The sequence below is a fragment of the Perca flavescens genome, chromosome 1 (genome assembly GCF_004354835.1).
Source record: "Perca flavescens isolate YP-PL-M2 chromosome 1, PFLA_1.0, whole genome shotgun sequence".
In the NCBI taxonomy this organism is placed as follows: Eukaryota; Metazoa; Chordata; class Actinopteri; order Perciformes; family Percidae; genus Perca; species Perca flavescens.
The window spans coordinates 41,735,726-41,755,810 of record NC_041331.1 but is presented as its reverse complement, the minus strand read 5'-3'; the positions used below and the strand labels follow the sequence as shown (position 1 = coordinate 41,755,810).

The 20,085-nt window shown below is 42.0% G+C and overlaps 1 protein-coding gene across 1 annotated transcript in view; it reads right to left on the bottom strand.

Moving 5' to 3' along the window:
- Positions 1–20,085, bottom strand: part of LOC114561149 (serine/threonine-protein kinase BRSK2) — a 199,922-nt gene that overhangs the window by 26,934 nt on the left and 152,903 nt on the right. Inside the window, exons 13-14 of the mRNA XM_028586925.1 lie at positions 8,464–8,524; positions 2,920–3,127 (exon numbers count right to left, since the gene is read on the bottom strand). Of these exons, the coding sequence (XP_028442726.1) occupies positions 2,920–3,127; positions 8,464–8,524 (269 nt within the window). The remainder of the gene's footprint in view (positions 1–2,919; positions 3,128–8,463; positions 8,525–20,085) is intronic.

The window sequence follows — 20,085 nt, the reverse complement described above, 5'->3', positions numbered from 1 at the left end:
GTTGTTTACTTCATTAACGTGTTTACTGTGTTAAGAATGGGAGTAGGGTTCGGTTCGGTTGGGGGTTCGGCAGAATCTTAACCAGTAGGTTCGGTATTCGGCAGAACCCCAAAAATCTGGGTTCTGTGCATCCCTAAAGGAAACAGAACCTGATCCCCGGTCCCCTGGGTGAAAGTCCTGTATTTTGACCCATCCTCCATCCCAACCAATCTCCCTACACGGATTTTCGCTCTTTCATACTATTCGCTACAGCAATCGCAAGGTAACGTAAGTCAATGGAGGCCAAACGACTTTGATAAACACACTAAAAAGTGAATATGCGTCTTGGTAACGTGCCAGTAATGGCATACAAATTGGCGTGTCATACATACAGTACGCCACTTCATGATGATCAGTCTGTTTAATGAGGAAAAAAGAAGTCAAACTTCTCTGAGTCCAGCTTGTTAAATGTGAATATTGTTCTAGTTTCTTCTCTCCTCTGTGACAGTAAACTGAATATCTTTGAGTCGTGGACAAGATGAGACATTTGAGGACGTCATCTTGGGCTTTTTGGGAAACACTGATCTACATTATTGACTAGGGGTGGGGGAAAAAAATCGATACAGCATAGTAGCGCGATATTTTTCGTGGTAATACCATATGGATACACAGACGCCAAGTATGGATCTTTTATGATATATGTGTTGGTCAGTCTGTCTGCTTGACAATCCCATTTTGCAGCATTAAAATTGAAGTGAGATGAATGGACAGAGAAATGTATCTTTTTAGAAAAAACAGATGTTGACAACATTTTCCTTTTGGGGACATCATTTGAAATTGGGAAAAATTTGAAGTTGGAAAAAAGGTAAATACATTGCAGTATATCGCAGAATGACATTCATACCACGTTAATAGACAATGGAAAGAATCCTTAGTTGCAGCTCTAATTATAATACAGATAGGAGAGGAGAGGATATCATAAAGACCTGATCTAAATAAATCATATACAGAAGTCTTTTTAACATCAGTTGTTTCCTTTAAGTCTCTTCTCACAGTAAAAGCTTGACCCTCCACTGAACTGTCGTAATCTTTTCAAAAGGTTTCTCCTATTCTTACCGACACTGTACACGTTTTTATATGTAGTTGTAAAAACCCAATGTTTTTATGAAGGCTCCGTTTTATTGCTTTGGGAAGCACTTTGTAAAGTGCTCTATAAATAAAGATTATTCTTATAGTAACTAGGGCTGCTCCCTCTGAGTCACTTGTTTTTCCTCTTTTTTTATCAAACCACAGTTTTTGCAAGTTCCCGCAATTTCATCACATAAAATTTGCATAAATATTCTGCATATTCCATCGCATTTTTTAAGAAAACGTGCTGCATAATCAAGGATTTTTGCCCACAACAACCACAAAAAAACTCTATAAATAAAGATTATTCTTAGTGCTCTATAAATAAAGATTATTCTTAGTGCTCTATAAATAAAGATTATTCTTAGTGCTCTAAGTGCTCTATGAATAAAGTTTATTCTTAGAGCTCTATAAATAAAGATTATTCTTAGTGCTCTATAAATAAAGATTATTCTTAGTGCTCTATAAATAAAGAATATTCTTAGTGCTCTATAAATAAAGATTATTCTTAGTGCTCTATAAATAAAGATTATTCTTAGTGCTCTAAGTGCTATATAAATAAAGTTTATTCTTAGAGCTCTATAAATAAAGATTATTCTTAGAGCTCTATAAATAAAGATTATTCTTAGTGCTCTAGAAATAAAGAATATTCTTAGTGCTCTGTAAATAAAGATTATTCTTAGTGCTCTAGAAATACAGATTATTCTTAGTGCTCTATAAATAAAGATTATTCTTAGTGCTCTAAGTGCTCTATAAATAAAGTTTATTCTTAGAGCTCTATAAATAAAGATTATTCTTAGTGCTCTAGAAATAAAGAATATTCTTAGTGCTCTGTAAATAAAGATTATTCTTAGTGCTCTAGAAATATAGATTATTCTTAGTGCTCTAGAAATAAAGATTATTCTTATTGCTCTAAAAATAAAATTTATTCTTAGTGCTCTATAAATAAAGATTATTCTTAGTGCTCTATCAATAAAGATTATTCTTAGTGCTCTAGAAATAAAGATTATTCTTACTGCTCTAGAAATAAAGATTATTCTTAGTGCTCTAGAAATAAAGATTATTCTTAGTGCCCTATAAATAAAGATTATTCTTAGTGCTCTAGAAATAAAGAATATTCTTAGTGCTCTAGAAATAAAGATTATTCTTAGTGCTCTAAAAATAAAGATTATTCTTAGTGCTCTATCTTTGTGCTCTATGAATAAAATAGTCTTAGTGCTCTAGAAATAAAGATTATTCTTAGTGCTCTATTTTAGTGCTCTATAAATAAAGATTATTCTTAGTGCTCTATAAATAAAGATTATTCTTAGTGCTCTATAAATAAAGAATATTCTTAGTGCTCTAGAAATAAAGATTATTCTTAGTGCTCTAAAAATAAAGATTATTCTTAGTGCTCTATCTTTGTGCTCTATGAATAAAAAATAGTCTTAGTGCTCTATAAATAAAGATTATTCTTAGTGCTCTCTTAGTGCTCTATAAATGAAGATTATTCTTAGTGCTCTATAAATAAAGATTATTCTTAGTGCTCTATAAATAAAGAATATTCTTAGTGCTCTAGAAATAAAGATTATTCTTAGTGCTCTAAAAATAAAGATTATTCTTAGTGCTCTATCTTTGTGCTCTATGAATAAAAAATAGTCTTAGTGCTCTAGAAATAAAGATTATTCTTAGTGCTCTATAAATAAAGATTATTCTTAGTGCTCTATAAATAAAGATTATTCTTAGTGCTCTATAAATAAAGAATATTCTTAGTGCTCTAGAAATAAAAGAATATTCTTAGTGCTCTAGAAATAAAGATTATTCTTATATTACCTTGCATTTTCCTGCGGTGGAAGCGCGGCGAGCCCAGGAAGCTGTTCTTGATGGAGTTGAGGCGCGTCCTCCAGGGCATGCCGCCGATGGACGGGCTCGGCGGCGGCGTCGGGCTGGGCGTGCCGGCCGGGCTGTCCTTGGGCGTGTGCACCGGGGTGCCTTTGGGGGTGGGGAGAGGGCTCCCTCGGGGGGAAGGGTGGGGGGTCACCTGCGTGATGGGGACAGATTTGCCGTTGTGGTCAGGGTGGAGGTGGTAGCGGCGGCGGGGCGACATTGGAGCCGCCGGGGAGAGGGGGATGGAGAGTTTAGGGGGGACTGTGAGGGGGGGATGGCGCCTCACCCGTGGGCTATTGGGCACGCACGGCGCCAGAGGCTGGCACGGCGTGGACGGCTCAGATTTGGGTGTGGTGGGGGTCTGGGCGGTGTTGGGGAGAGGGTTGGATCTGGTGGTCTGTAGGGGCTTCTCAGACACTTTGGGCTTGGCAGGCAGGGTCTGTGTGCGGGGGTGCATGAGGGGAGACCCCATCTTTGGCTGGTAGGAGTTGGGCGTGCGCGGCCCCACGCCGTTGAGGCGGACCTCGGGGGAGTGGGTGGGGCTGCAGTTGGGGGACTGACACAGGTCTGGGGACTGCGGCGGGATGAAAAACCGCCGGGTGGGCTGCGATTGGTCATGACACAGCGGCAAGAGTCAGCCAATGAGAAAGCGAGGCCACAGCCAGAGGAACACCACAGCCCAATGAAGGTTCATTCCCATAAAAATATGTGTGTATATATATATATATATATAGATATATATATAAAAAACAGGAAATAAAAACAGGAGCGTGGCAGATGGGTTGAGAGGTGGAGCAGGCAGGAAGTGGTGAGAGTGCAAGAAAGAAAGAAAAACAGAACATGCGATTAGCAAAGTGGTCAGCCAATCAGGAGGCAGCAGTGGAGCATTCATGACGCATTAACAGTAGGGATGCACCGAGGTCAAACCCGCTGGAACCAAACTACCTCCTGTCACTTTGGTGCTCACCTGTCTGACATGTTTCCATTTGTACAAAAACATATTTCAATTTTTATTACACAACATTGAAGCAATGAAACATTGACACATGATATGGAGCTTATGTCATCTGAAATTTAGTGGAAATTTGAAAGGGAATTATTCACATGAACTGCACTTAGTTGAATGAAACTAACTGGCACATGTGCTGTGTTACTGTGTATTTTGATGACCAAAGATGCAATTAAAAAGGTCATTTGTATTTAAACTGTCTCAGTAAGGTCAGTCCCACAGCAATATCCACTTAAAGTCAAGCAATAGTTAACCCTTGTGTTGTCTTCCAACATTTTCACTTTTTCTGTCTCTTTTCTTCGACCTTTTTGCTGCTTTTTTCAGTGTTTTGGCCCCTTTCCTCCCCTTTGTTTTACACTTCCTTTCACTACAATTTATGAACACCACTGACACCAACTTATTACTAGTTTTACACTTATTTTTTGGAATTCATGGTCAAAAAAACCTTATTTATAGGAAATTATACTTAATCCTTGAGATAAAAAAGCAGAAAGACTAATAATAAAGGTAGGATAATCACAATTTAACAAAAATTTTACACCCAAAATTCAATGAAAGTAGAGATCTTTTGTTGTTCTTGCGCGATGCGCATTGTATGGAATCATCTGTGTTATTTTTGGGTAATTACAGTTAGGTAGTAACAAAGAAACCCATAATTCTGATATAGACATTTAGAAAACATGTCAAATGTGACCCGAAGACAACACAAAGGTTAAAGAGTAACTCTTGCCAAAATGCAACCTAGGGTCTTCTTGTGAATGTACCAGAGTCAAACCTTCGTTTAAAAACATAATTAGAATGGAAGTGCCACTTTTAAGATGTACCGTATTCTCGTTTTTCGGTCAAATGGCCTTTTGAATGGCAGTATTAGGGCCACTACTATGATCGCATCAAAATCACTATTTTTAAACCACTAAGAAGGCTCGACACAACATGAGACGTTGCTCCAAATATCACCAGGGGCTCTACACATGAACTCAGCACTGAGAGCATTGGTTGTGTTCACAGAGTTTACTAAAAAGAGATTTTGAACAACTCACTGTAGCAGTTGGTTTTTCCGCTCGCCGCCATCTCGCCAGTCAAAAAGAGTCGACTTCTGAGTGTGAATGAATGGACTCCCCAGGAGGAAATGTCATTTTTATATGAGGCTCCTTTTTCAACTACCAAGGTCAATATTGTTTTTCACTAACGACAAAACAACAAATTATCGTTTTTTGCTGCTTCTTTTCTATGACGGCCGAGGAACTTTCTCCTGACTTCTTTAGGATTTTATGTCGACCAAACTGTGAGTGAGAAGACTACATGACACATGCATTAATAAAGTCAAATATATTTAACTTTTTCAATTAATTAAAAGCCTATCAATAAACTAAACATGTCTGGCCCTTCCAGTGTGGCCCTCTGGGAAGTTGAGTTTGACACCCCTGATGTATACTAAATTTTTGACTGTCAAGATGGCGGCGAGCGGAACATTCACAAAAAGACCCTAGGTTGCATTGGTGAGAGTTACACTTTTAATGTTATTGTTTATAAAGGTTTAAAGCCTAAAGTTGCATCAACACCTTGGAATTGTTTCCCTGGCATTTGAGAAATACATATTTTTTGTATCCAACAATCAAAACCTCCAACATCTCAACAGGCTGACCTCAGCTACACATTCTTAAAACTCCAACCAGGGTTTTTAGTCAACAGAAGTTCTTTGTGATTACGGTCCGATACGTCGGTGCATCCCCGATTACCAGCAAGTGAACCAGCTCGAAAGCTAACAGATTTAGCTTCACCCTCCACCTGGGAAAGCGGCCAGAGTGCATGCACAGTGCTGATACACAATGCTGTGGAATGAATGAGCAGATTACTGATACGACGAGTCTCTGCTCAGAGCAGCCTGTGTGAAGTCTGCCATGTCATTACAACGGATGTGTGTGTGTGTGTGTGTGTGTGTGTGTGTGTGTGTGTGTGAGTGTTAACACCCGAATCACAGACTTAAAGGCTAATTTGTTTGGTTTTTCAACCCTATTTTCCAATGCATTTTCAAGTGGTAAGTTAAGTAAGATCCTTTTAGTTTAACATAAAACAGCCCTGAAATCTCCATCACCAAACTCCACCATGTAAATAATCATTTTAGCGTGTAATAATCACCAGACTTTAAATAATCAGGACTTTTGGTGTATAGAGCCAGCATATTTCCACCAGACTCCATGTAAATAATCAGGACTTTTAGCGTGTATAGAGCCAGCATATCTCCACCAGACTCCATGTAAATAATCAGGACTTTTAGCATGTATAGAGCCAGCATATCTCCACCAGACTCCATGTAAATAATCAGGACTTTTGGTGTGTATAGAGCCAGCATATTTCCACCAGACTCCATGTAAATAATCAGGACTTTTAGCGTGTATAGAGCCAGCATATCTCCACCAGACTCCATGTAAATAATCAGGACTTTTAGCATGTATAGAGCCAGCATATTTCCACCAGACTCCATGTAAATAATCAGGACTTTTAGCGTGTATAGAGCCAGCATATCTCCACCAGACTCCATGTAAATAATCAGGACTTTTAGCGTGTATAAAGCCAGCTTATCTCCACATGTAAATAGGTGAATTAAGGGTTTATTTCAACCAAACCAGAGTGGTGATTGTTGGAACAGTGGAAAGACGAACCAAGACGGATTTTGGTGTTTTTGGCGATATAGATTTCGGGGCTGTTTCTGGTTCAACAAAAAGGATCTTACTCTTTAACTAAAAGGTCTATCTCTGTAGGGATCCTTTCCATAATGTTGTCAGACATTGTCTGACAGTGGCAAAAACAGAACTTTTAGTGGATGTACACTGAAGGTGTGAAATTGCCTGTTAACATTACATTGCATCCTTGCTGAGTCTTAGCTTCAACATCAAGCACTGCTTTGCTGAAAACAGAGCAGCTACAGCGTGGAAGCTGCCGGCTGATTTGCACGGTTAACTTTTCTGCTTTGTCACCGCAGCAGAAGTTTGCAGACTTATGGCTCAATTCTTCAACTAATGTGCAGCTGCATGAGAATCTCTTCCGTGTGGACCTTAAATAAATCACCGGATCTCATCTGGAGTTGAGGCGTTTGGCCTCCGATGGATCCGGCGCCACTTCATCTAAAGCTCTTTGACGTACGGTACAGCCTGCCTTAAAGGAACACGCCACCGTTTGTTGAAATAGGGTTATTCACAGTCTCCTCTATATTTATATAGGTGGGCAAACGCATTTTTCTCTCAGTGCATGCATTGTCTTAATCCCGCCAGTACCACCGCTAGCTTATTTTAGCGAAGTGAATGGAATCCAATGTTGCCGGTTAGCATGTCGTCAGTAAAAGTGAGCCAACAAAAAAACAACCTAGTACAAATAGCAATGCAGATTAAGACTAGGCGATTTCCTAGGCAGATATTGACTCGGGACTATATCGGGGCGAAGCACTGCTACTTGGGCACAGAGATATCACGCAGCACCTGAAACCCCCCAAATACAGCGAGCTACACGCTGGAAATATCAAGTTTTGAAGAATATTTGGGTCGTGCAACAAGTCAGGTCTGCTTGTTTTTTTCAGGGAATGATTATAAAGACTTACAAAGAATATTTTTAGGTCATTTCTTCTCTAACTGAGGGTTTTGGGAGCGATTGGTGGGATTGCTGTGGACGAAGTACACACGGAGATACGCTGATAAGTAGGGTTGGGTACCGTTTGGATTTTTACGGTTCCGATGCCGAACCGGTACTTTTAAAACAATTCCGATTCCTAAACGGATTCTTAAAAAAACTGAAAAGAAAGGCTTTTACGTGTTTTTTGGTGAGCCCAGATGGAAAATATGGCATTTTAAAAGTAGCCTACATTTACAGTAGCTAGCTTTTACGTCTGTTTCGGAGCAACAGAGGGAAAATATTTCAGTCGACATATTAAGTGGAACCGAAATGAGAAACTTGAAATTTGCGTTCTAAGCTGCGTAGGTACCCAACCTTATTGGTAAGAGCTAAGGAGGTGGAGCTTAGCGCCGCCCAAGACGATTGGGATTGGTTTCAAGAAATTCAAACAACCCAGAGAGTATTTTTTCCCCTATCCCAGAATGCATCTGTAGTGCAGTCAGACCTTACTCCACAGCGCTGTGGATAGGATATTACCCTAATATAACGGACTCCGTACATCAGGAATTAAGTTGGTCACGTATTGTTGTCTTTAATGGGAAAAATACAGAATTACAACAGACTTAAGTCCTTTACTTTCATTACATTTTGTGCTCGTTCCTACGTTTTCTTGCAGGTACAGTGCCTTGCTACAAAACTCGAGAGTTTTGGCTCTCTACTCGGACATCCATCAGGCTCATAATGAAGTCCTAAGAGGTGTGTGTGAGCTGCTGATGACAGGCTGAAGGGAATGGACACACATCCTGTGTGCGAGCGGAACAACGTTCCAGCAGAGCCAGCCGGTGAGGTGCATTGTGGGACGGACGGACACTTACCCTGGGACTGCTGAGAGGACTGGTGGACAGACCGGAGGACGCTCCGCTGATGGACCGCGATCTACACACACACACACACACACACACACACACACACACACACACACACACACAGAGTCAGATCAATACACAGAGGACACAAACACAACATGCTAAAGAGAACTCAGGCTGAAGGTGATTTGATTTCAGGCCGAGAAAAGTGACACAAACGAGGACAGATGACTTATTCTCATGTTCTCTGTTGAGTTTCACTAACTCTTTTATTACTTTGTCTTTCAGCACAAAGTCCCTCTCTCTCTCTCTCTCTCTGTGTCTCTCTCTCTCTGTCTGTATCTCTCTGTCTGTGTGTCTCTCTCTCTGTCTGTCTCTCTCTGTCTGTGTGTCTCTCTCTGTGTGTCTCTCTGTCTGTATCTCTCTGTCTGTGTGTCTCTCTCTCTCTCTCTCTCTCTCTCTCTGTCTCTCTCTCTCTGTCTCTCTCTGTCTGTGTGTCTCTCTGTCTGTATCTCTGTCTGTGTGTCTCTCTCTCTCTCTCTCTCTCTCTGTCTGTGTGTCTCTCTCTTTGTCTGTTTCTCTCTCGCTGTCTCTCTGACTGTCTCTCTCTCTGTCTGTCTCTGTCTCTCTCTCTCTCTTTGTCGGTTTCTCTCTCGCTGTCTGTCTCTCTGTTTCTTCCTCTCTCTCTCTCTCTCTCTGTCTCTCTCTCTCTCTCTCTCCTCTCTCTGTCTGTCTCTCTCGCCCTCTCTCTCTATGTCTGTGTCTCTCTCTGTCTCTCTCTCCCTCTGTCTCTCTCTCTCTCTCTGTCTGTTTCTCTCTCGCTGTCTCTCTGACTGTCTCTCTCTCTCCGTTTCTTTCTCTTTCTCTCTCTCTGTCTGTCTGTCTGTCTCTCTCTCTCTCCCTCTCTGTCTGTTTCTCTCACTCTCTCTGTCTCTCTCTCTCTCTCCCTCTCCCTCTCTCTCTCTCTCTCTCTCCCTCTCTGTCCGTTTCTCTCATTCTCTCGGTCTGTGTGTCTCTCTCTGTCTCTCTCTCTCCCTCTCTGTCTCTCTCTCTCTCCCTCTCTGTGTCTCTCTCTCTGTGTCTCTGGTCCCAGTTATTGTACTATCCTTTAATCTACAGAAACCACCCTGTTGTGTTTTTACTGTAGTGTGAATGGAAAATAAAATAAATTAATAAATAAATACATTTTCATGCCGTGGGACCTTTAATATTGACCTCACAAGCCCAGATATTCGCTGAACCAATCAGTGAATGGTTTTCAACTACAGTAGGTGTAGATTTCAGTTCTTTCTGAAATGCTGCTTTTTTTTGCAATAATTATACTGAACTTGTATTATTGTATTTCATACCTGTCTTATTCTATTTTAAGCATTTCCTCCCCTGACTTTTTAAGGCAAGGCAGCTTTATTTGTAGAGCACATTTCAGCAACAAGGTAACTCAAAATGCTTTACATAAAACATTAAATAGCCGTTAAAAACATATTTTTTTTATAAAGAATATTAAAACAGCATTACTGGGGAACATCCATCCAATAGTCTAGAAGGAAATATTGACCGAGCGATGATGCAGCGAGCCTATTGTGGCTCTCTGTAGCCGCATGTCGTTAGCTTGTGTGGCTAACACGTTTAGGTTAAGAGTCAAAGCTTTTTAGAAGAATGTGCCCATTTGGTCAGAAACCATCACACACACACACACACACACACACACACACACACACACACACACACACACACACACACACACACACACACACACACACACACAGGGATTCCTGTTAGCTTTTATTAACGCTCAAACATGAACAACATCCTGGGCTTAAGGCAATATCTATAAATAGTTCAGACATGTCAGCATTATAACATACACACACACACACACACACACACACACACACACACACACACACACACACACACACACACACACACACACACACACACACACACACACAGCAAAATTCATCAGCACGGTTTCTCTTTTCTTCTCTTCATGAACTTTTCCATTTTTCATTTACGTATCATTAACTTTTCATATCTTCCTCCTTGCCCCCCCCCCCACCCACCCACCCCAACACACACACACACACACACACACACACACACACACACACACACACACACTTTAACCAAAAACCATACCGGCCTGCTGATGTCTTTGAAGTCTGGGATTTAATTGCCCATAGACAATTTGGCTTTGTTGGAAGTGTAAAATGAAAACAGTAAATCATAATTAAATTTGAAGACGTGCACACACACACACACGCACAAATGCACGCACGCACGCACACACACACACACAAAGTAGGAATGACATCACTGGCATTAAATTAGCTTCCACAGCTGCGTCGTCGTCATTCAAGACAACTTTTCAGTTGGAACCATTCAACGTGCTGATTTTGTTCCTTGTAATATCATATTCTTTATTTCTGTTATTGCTTCTTTTCTTCTCTTCTTTCCCCCCCCCCATCATGTTGTAAAACTATAATGTGTGCTTCTCTTTAAGAATGGAACAGCTGACAAATAAAAAAAATTCTGTGTCTTTGCTCCATAATAACCCACGTAAACACACTACAGTCTGATGATGCTTCTTCATTTTCATCTTCTAAGATAAAGGGCTCCTTAGGGGCCTTCCTGTTTTTGATGTTTTGATTTTGAATGTCTCTAGTTGCTCTCTTTAGATGACGTGAAGTGGGGAGACGGTTCTTCTGATTGTGACACTAAAGTGTAGTAACCGTGAGTTAAAAACTTAGATTGTGATGGCATTCATGTTAAGTCCATCACTTCACTTACCCGCCACTCAAACATCAAAATAATTTGTCGGGTTTAACTTGCCAAAAAATAGTGTAAATGAGGCCACCTCGGCTCATTCCTGTGTTTTAACGGAACGGAGGAAGAATTTCAAGCTTTAATACACGCACAAAACTTGTTAGTAATGTAGATACATTCACTGTTGGTGTGGGTCTTTACATGGGATTTGTTGACAAGAAGAAACATTTAATATATCACCAGGCAAACATTTTAAAATCACATTTTGCCCTCCAACAACGAGAGCGCTGATCAGAGCCTCATCTCTGTATCTCAGTATCAGACGTACTGGATCCACTGTGTTAGCTAATATTGAGGAAGTCTCGAAAGGCTGCGCGCACACACAACGGAGAGGAAGCTCTCCACGCTGTCAGGATAGTCTTTGAAAATGTATTCAACGCTGGTGATGTGTGGTAGAGAGGGGAAGCGTCAGCAACAAGCTGTATTTTATGGATCTTGCCAATTAGATGATGAGCGAGATGAGGGACTATTCAGCGGGAGCGAGAGCCTTATTTCCATCTCCTGTTTGTGCACCATCTGCATTCCCGGCAATTAATTTATGCTAATCTCCATCCAGACCGCGAATTCATCCACACACTGGGTTTCCCCGGCACAAGGTCAGCCACACGGGGAGGCTGGAGACACACACACACACACACACACACACACACACACACACACACAGACACATGGGGAGGCTGGAGACACACACACACACACACACACACACACATAGACACAGACACACAGGGAGGCTGGAGACACACACACACACACACACACACACACACACACACACACACACACACACACACACACACACAGACACAGACACACACACACACATAGACACAGACACACGGGGAGGCTGGAGACACACACACACACACACATAGACACAGAGACACACACACACACACACACACACACACACACACACACACACACACACACACACACACACACACACACACACACACACACAGCACACACACACATACAGACACACACACACACGCACACACACACGCACGCACACAGCGACACACACACACAAACACACACACACACACACACACACACACACACACACACAGACACACAGACAATGAGTAGTGAAGAAAAGTTGACCTAAAAATCCTCGTGGCCCCCGAGGGTGGAGGGAGGATCGTCAGAGAGGAAAGTGTGCTATTTCTTCTTCATCTGTTCTTCTGATTCCAGAGGAAAGAGAAGCTGCTGCTCCTCCTCTCCCAGTCCTCTGTGCTGCTGCTTTATTGGGTTTAATTCACCTCGGATACGTACGTTGGGAACGCGTTGCGTTTCCTGCTGTTTCTCCACATATTATCATAGACAGCATATATATAATGGACCAACAGACCCCGTGTCTCTGGACGGAGACCAGTGAAGGATATCAGAAGTCTCTTTCCCGGTGCTGGCTGAGCGTTACTGAGCAGCCTCCAACTGAGCTTGAAGACGTAGATGTGACGTGAGCAACCTGTCTGAAAGTGTGAAGTCTTCTGGTAGCTGTGCCGAGAGAAATCTCAATCATTCCCAATCTTACAGAGACGGAGAGTGTAGGTATATGTAAGGAGATAACATAGACACAGGCTAATTACTGATCACTAACATGATAGTTAACATTAGTAATTAAAACTAAACAGCTAATGGAAGTCCAAACTGCCGGTGAGCTTCTCCTGTACTATACGGTAATTCCTCTACTGTGTGACAGTAAGTCTCGTGGTTATGAGCCAATCGTTAGCCTATTGTTATAAAAGCGTCTGCTACGGAGCCATAACGTGAGCTACAAGGTAATGGAGCCTTTTATACATTGTCGTGTTTCTTTAGAAATAAACAACGGACAAATAGAGTCTTTAAACACTTCAGATGTAAAGTTATTCTCTGTCAAAGTGACGTCAAAATGAATGGGAGTCAATGGGATGCTAACGGGAGGTGATCGCTTTGTAGCATCAAAATGGCGCCATAGGAGGTTCCAAATCTGAAGCGAAGCTTATCCCCTTGCATATTGTTGGAAAATAAAAGGCTTTGTTTTCATTGGCTGGTAGAAGTGACCCTACTCGGGCATTTCTCTCAGAAGTGGCACGGATCAGATGTACTTTAAAGGTCCAGTGTGTAACGTGATTAGTTGGTCATTCTCAAAATCTGTGTTGCCCGTTCACCAACTTTGTCCTTTTTCATGAATATTTACCGAGGCATTACCAATCGCTCACTGAAAGACCTTCTGAGTCCTTTGAACAAGTTGTGTAGTGGATGGCCTTTTTAGTTTTGAACTAATCCTCTAGTTTTAAGGTTGACTGTTCTCGGTGCTCTCCCCGGCACTTGGCCGGGCTGTGGAGCCTGACGAAAAATCACTCTCCACTCCACTGTTCGTCTGAGGCAAGGTACATATTAGGGGTGCACGATTCAGAAAATGTCACGATTCGATTCAATATCGATTTTCAGGATCAATTCAAGATTTGCTACCCCCAACCGGCACCGTCAGACACCTCCTACCAAGAGCATGGGTCTGTCCCATCAAGACACCTCCTACCAAGAGCCTGGGTCTGTCCCGTCTGACACCTCCCACCAAGAGCCTGGGTCTGTCCCGTCAGATACCGCCTACCCAGGGCCTGGGTCTGTCCCGTCAGACACCACCCACCAAGAGCCTGGGTCTGTACCGTCAGACACCTCCCACCAAGAGCCTGGGTCTGTACCGTCAGACACCTCCCACCAAGAGCCTGGGTCTGTCCCGTTAGACACTGCCTACCAAGAGCCTGGGTCTGTCCCGTCAAGACACCTCCTACCGAGAGCCTGGGTCTGTCCCGTCAGACACTGCCTACCAAGAACCTGGGTCTGTCCCGTCAAGACACCTCCTACCGAGAGCCTGGGTCTGTCCCGTCAGACACTGCCTACCAAGAACCTGGGTCTGTCCCGTCAAGACACCTCCTACCGAGAGCCTGGGTCTGTCCCGTCAGACACTGCCTACCAAGAACCTGGGTCTGTCCCGTCAAGACACCTCCTACCGAGAGCCTGGGTCTGTCCCGTCAGACACTGCCTACCAAGAACCTGGGTCTGTCCCGTCAAGACACCTCCTACCTGATATCCTTCACTGGTCTCCGTCCAGAGACACGGGGTCTGGTGGTCCATTTTATATATGTCAACGTATCTGCCGTGTGCTGAATTGCTGCGGAGCTCTCCGGCGTCTGGCAAAAATAGAAGCTCTTGCGTATCTGCTCCGGAGGGCTGTGGACCGCCGGAGCTGGGACGCAGTCGGTGGAAATTAGGGGTGAGTTGGACGCTGGTTCGACGGAGAGTGGGGAAAATAAATTATGCGTTTCAAATCGGTCAAATAAAATCGATAGAATAGACGTAATGAGTGTCACATAACGTGAAGTAACATGGCATTTTATTTTATTTGAGTTTGAACTTGTCCAGTGGGGCAAGTACATTTCTCTTCAACTTGCCCTACAAAAAAATCCACTTGTCCCGAACAAGCAGACACGCCTTAATGTTGAGCCCTGCTTTAGGTGCTCCATACTTCATAGAGAGGCTGTCGGTGAAACAATAAATATCTGCTGTTGGCAGCGTTTCAGGCCGCTCTGCAGACTAAAATGTGCCACATAAGTCAAGTATGAGCACCGGAGTATCCAAATGAAATATGAAAGTACTCTGTAAACAGCTGAATGCAATCCGATTATTCTTCCCTGACACACACTTTAACATTTGAGTGAAAATATCTGCCAGTTTCTCTGTGCTGATTGATTTTTCTGGAGATTTTTTGCAGTGTAATGACACATGATGTGATCTGTGACGTGTTACTCTTTTTGAAAACAGGAACTTGTTACTTTTATTTTGTTAAATTGTTTTGTTAGAAAGTTAGAAATGTAAAAGACAATATTTCTAATGGAAAGAAGCTAAAATACATGACACGACATGCAACATTTAAAAAGACAAAGACACGCAAAGGACCAACGGACGCTTACAAAACGAACAGAAAAGTAAACTGAACTAATGGATGGTAAAAAGGGAACAACATGGATCTGACATACAAGGACATACAAACAGGAACGGAGCCGAACCAATACCTTTCTTCCTTGCTGCAGTTAGCGTTTGTGATATCCAAGCTTTTACTGAAAACAGATTTGCTAAGAAAGGGGGCAGACAGAAAAACCGAGAGACACACAGAAAGGTAGTCACATAAGGGGAAATCTAATGTTGAACATGCATCATAAAAATGAATAAAAAAAGAGCAACACAAAAACCAAGAGTGTGCACAGATCCATAAAACCAGGAGAAGAAATCACATTCATGGGTCATGCTCAGGTCAGCGGGACATTCAACACAAATCTCTGGCCGTTATGTCTCCAACTTCCGGAACAACTTTATTATCACTCTGAATCATTCATCAACAAGCAGAGGCCCTCAGAGACCGAACAACAGCATAGCAGCTAGACATGCTCGGTGACAGCAACACATTCCTTTTTATCTCTCCATATTAGGGCTGCACGACATGACGGAGATGTACGACATGCGATAATGTTGTTGAATATCGCGATAACTATATTACTCTACTATTTATTTTGTCAAGGCTGAAGACCTTTCTTTTTGATAGTGCCTATGTTTAATTCTTTGCACTGCACTGTATTGGGAATTTTATTATATAAACTTTATTTAAACTTTATTGCAGACCCAGGTCCATATAACACACATTACAGTATAAAAAATATAAAAGAGATACAAAAATATATAATAATTACACATTAACCCATAGGATTATTTAGACCAATAGGTTTTAATTTTGTATGAATTGTTTAAATTTTGTATTGATTTTTATTCATTTCTAACTGTGTTTTAATGTTTTACGTAAATCACATTGAATTGCACCGCTGCTGAAATGTGCTATACAAATAAAATTGCCCTGCCTTGCCTTGCCTTACTCGCGATACATAAACAGATATTAAAGTGTGCTCAGTTCTGCATTTCTGCTACCTTCCGTATTCTTCTACAATACAACAAACTGCTTGTTGAGTTTAAAACAAATAGTAAAATCATTTTCAACATTCTTTTACGGACAAATTGAACATTACATTGAATATAAAAGCACCAATAAAAAAAGAACAGTTAACATTTTAAAGTGCAGTTTTTTTCTGACATTTTCTTTCGACTAACGCAAAAAAAATCTGTTTAGTGTCGCAGCCTTTCGCGATGCCCTACAGCAGCTCGACCGCGCCGCTGTAAGATGACGATACGGTAGCAAGTATGAATGAATAAAGTATGAAAGACGGAAAATCTGTTTAGGGAGGTTGGTTGGGGTGGTGTGTGTGTGTGTGTCTGTGTGTGGGGTTCTCGCATGTCATTGAAAAGTAGATTTTGTAACACCACCCACCATCTTTCCCTAAACCTAACTGTCCCGTTCTCGTGGCGCATTGTCAGATAAACGTCTAAATATGACGCTAAAGGGCTAGACGCGAGTCCCGGTAGCCAATAATCTCGACATGGCGCGTCGTCTAAATATGACGCCAAAAGGAGACTTTTTTACGCCAAAGACACCTGACCAAGCGTCGCTTTTTGACGGGATGGGAGTGAGACTGCGTTGATAAAAACTCCATGTTTTTATGAATAAAATGTCGTATAAATCAGGCTGTGAATGGTATCTGAACAAAGCCCCGTGTAAAAAGCTTCAGAATACAGATAGGAATGAAAGTGGAGAGTTTGGTGCATGTACGTTTGTTATTGGAAACCACTATGGGATGGATTTGAAGGGGATGCATCTCTGTGGAGAAGTTGAGCTTTGCAGATCTGTCGAATGAACCGACTGGTCTGCAGAATCGTGTTGGTTGGCTTTCATTAGTCAAGGACAGCCCCAATCTCCAGCTTTTTAGCTTGCATTCAAAAAGTCTGATAACAACTCGTGAAAACTTGCTTTCCACCAAAAGACTGATTCAACGCATGATCGCTTTGGCCTTTTTGTTGGTTAAGCGAATTATTATGACTAATTGGAAAATTCATAAACCCAACTGCTTTAGCAATGACAATGGGATAAAGGACTTTATGGATTTGGTGTCAATGGAAGGGGCCGCTAGTCTGGCTATCACCAGACCAAGCTCAATCTTTTAAGACTGAACATTAGTCTGGGGAGTCTGCTCTGTAGTTTCTACTGCACAAGAGGCGTGATCAACGGGCGTAGTTCTAATGACTCTGTACGCAATTGGATAGTCCTTCAATCAATCAGACCAGAGCAACGATCTGGGTGACGTACTTTGCAGATGGGTTGCTGTGCTTCGGTGGCCGCCATGTTGAATGTAGACAAAAAGCTGCTTGGTCGCTTCTCTGTCGTCATCGTGTTAAACCTGCCAATAGCGCGCCAGGTGGATAAGCCAGTTTGTGATTGGTCCCCGCAGATTTGTAACGGAAGCAGGATAGAAAAACGTACAGGTTTCTAGGAAAATCAAATCGCCGGCAGATTGGGCTGGGTTTACCCAGCCTAACGGGCCGCATCAGCCCTCTATGAATCTGCCCGGGGAGACGAATGACTCTGGATCTTTATAAGACTATACGTAGAAAAACTGGACATTTAAATGAATTTACTGAATTCGACTGAAATGTACCATCTGTTGTAACCTGACTCCGCCAGATGGATCGCTTCACATTTGCTCGGCATATCCATCTGGGTACTTTCCGTTGGAGAACTTTTGGGAAGGGGCGAAAACACCGGTTAGCTAATTGGATAAACCACCTATAGTTGGTGATAGACAGGCCAAATCAACCAATCAGATCAACGAAGCGTATGAAAATACAACTACAAGCCAGGCTACCCCTGCTGCTGCAGGCAAAGCATAGCTCGTTAGCTCAGCAAGCAAGCAACATGTCGGTAAAGGAGATTTGCCATTTGTGTAATGAGAATTTAGGAATAAAAGGCACCATTTCAGGTTCCCGGACCATATTCCAAAAGAAGGATCCAAGAGAAAAAGCATTAGCAAGCGGCTTACAGAATTAGGGCTACCGCTGTCTGAAAATACTGGTTAGCTGATTGGATAAACCATCTGTCTATCACCACCTATGTTGGTGACAGACGCTTCTCGTCACAAGGCTACATCTGTTGTACTCTGTATTGTAATGTCTTATGAGTTTGTGGTCTGGTGTTGTATGTGTAGGTTAGCCCTCGAAACCCACCTTGCGTTTTTAAGTATCTCGCAATTTTACTATTATTAAAATGTAAACTGTTTGTTTTTATTTGTATCCTATGTATATCGTCTTTGAGGACACTTATTATTATTATTACTATTATTAACAGACACATAGGCTATCTAAATAATCCTGAACATCCTATACTGTACCTTGCATCATAAAATAAAAACCTAAATGTGTGTTTGGGTTTCTTTCTTTCCACTAGTCTGAAAGAAGACATGCTAAGGAAGCAAAATAACCCAAAATCTAAATTAACAGTGCGTACCTGGTCCTGTCTGGCCTTGAAATGGAAAACTAAACCTTTGAAATAACTCTCCTTTCATCAGGAAGTTCTACTTCAAACTCAACTTGTTGCAGAACTTGGGCTCCAAACTGCTCTTGAATCCTTTTTCTTTTAAAGATTCCTGTCTGGGTTTCCTAAATATTGCAGAGCTCGGACTATTGAGCAAAGTGCAGATTCAATGTTACAACATGGCCTTTTATTTTTATTTAGTTTCTGACCAAACCTTTACCCACTTCTATGTAACCTGACATCATCCTTTCCATCTTTTATTTAGTGTTTACCTAGTCTGGCTATCAGCAGACCGAGCTCAATCTTTTAAGACTGTACATCAGTCTGGGGGAGTCTGCTCTGGATTTTCTGCTGCACAAGAGGCGTGATCAACGGGCGTAATGACTCTGTATGCCATGGATCTTCAACAACAGGTCCGGGATCCCTAGGGGGTCCTCAGAGTCACTGTAGGGGGGCCTCCAAATTATTGTACATTTTTGAAAGTTTTTTTCAAAAATTAAAAAATCTAAAAAAGGACGGATTGGGAAGTTTATACTGACTTTAGAAACACTGAAAATGACTTCTGCTTTACCTGTTTGTGTATGTGCACCATACTGCCTTGTTTCCTTCAATCAAATGTTGGAACAGAATAAACTACATGTCTGGCTGATTCTCATATTCCAGTCTGGCCCTTAGTGATGTTGAGTTTGACACTCCTGGCGTAACATAACCATTTCTTATCGATTACATTGCATGGCAGCTGGATTCTCGCAATATCACATATCACACGAAAATACATCTCGTCCAGATTTAAGTAATACTTCCTGAAGAGCTACTGGCAGCTATGGCCGTGGTTTAGGTGTGTGTGACGGCCGCGACTGTTTCCGTTCCAAACAACAATGGCGGACGTCATGGACGGATGGTTCATCCAATCACCTGCCAGGTATTTCTTTTTAAAGGGTCTGCCCTTTCCCAAACAGTTTCCAATGACGGCTTCTCAGATGGTTCTGTTAACGAACTATCTGAACCTCCTTCAAACATTATGGGCCCTATTTCATGAAGTGCCTGGCGCAGGTGTGTTTTGGGGCAACATGCAATCAACCAATCAGAGATCATCTCCCATTCCCTTTAAATCCTGGCGCGTTTGGACCTTGGAGCATTGCTGTTATGATGGAGGATTTGCTGAGCAGGAAGGAGAGATTTTCAGGAGAAGAAACTGATCTGCTTGCGCGTAATATTTTTATTTGTAATCTTCTGTATGTGTGTGTGCTGCTGTGTGTGTGTGTGTGTGTGTGTGTGTGTGTGTGTGTTTGTGTGTATGTGTGTGCTGCTGTGCGTCTCTGTGTGTGTAACATGCATAGTGTGCGCGC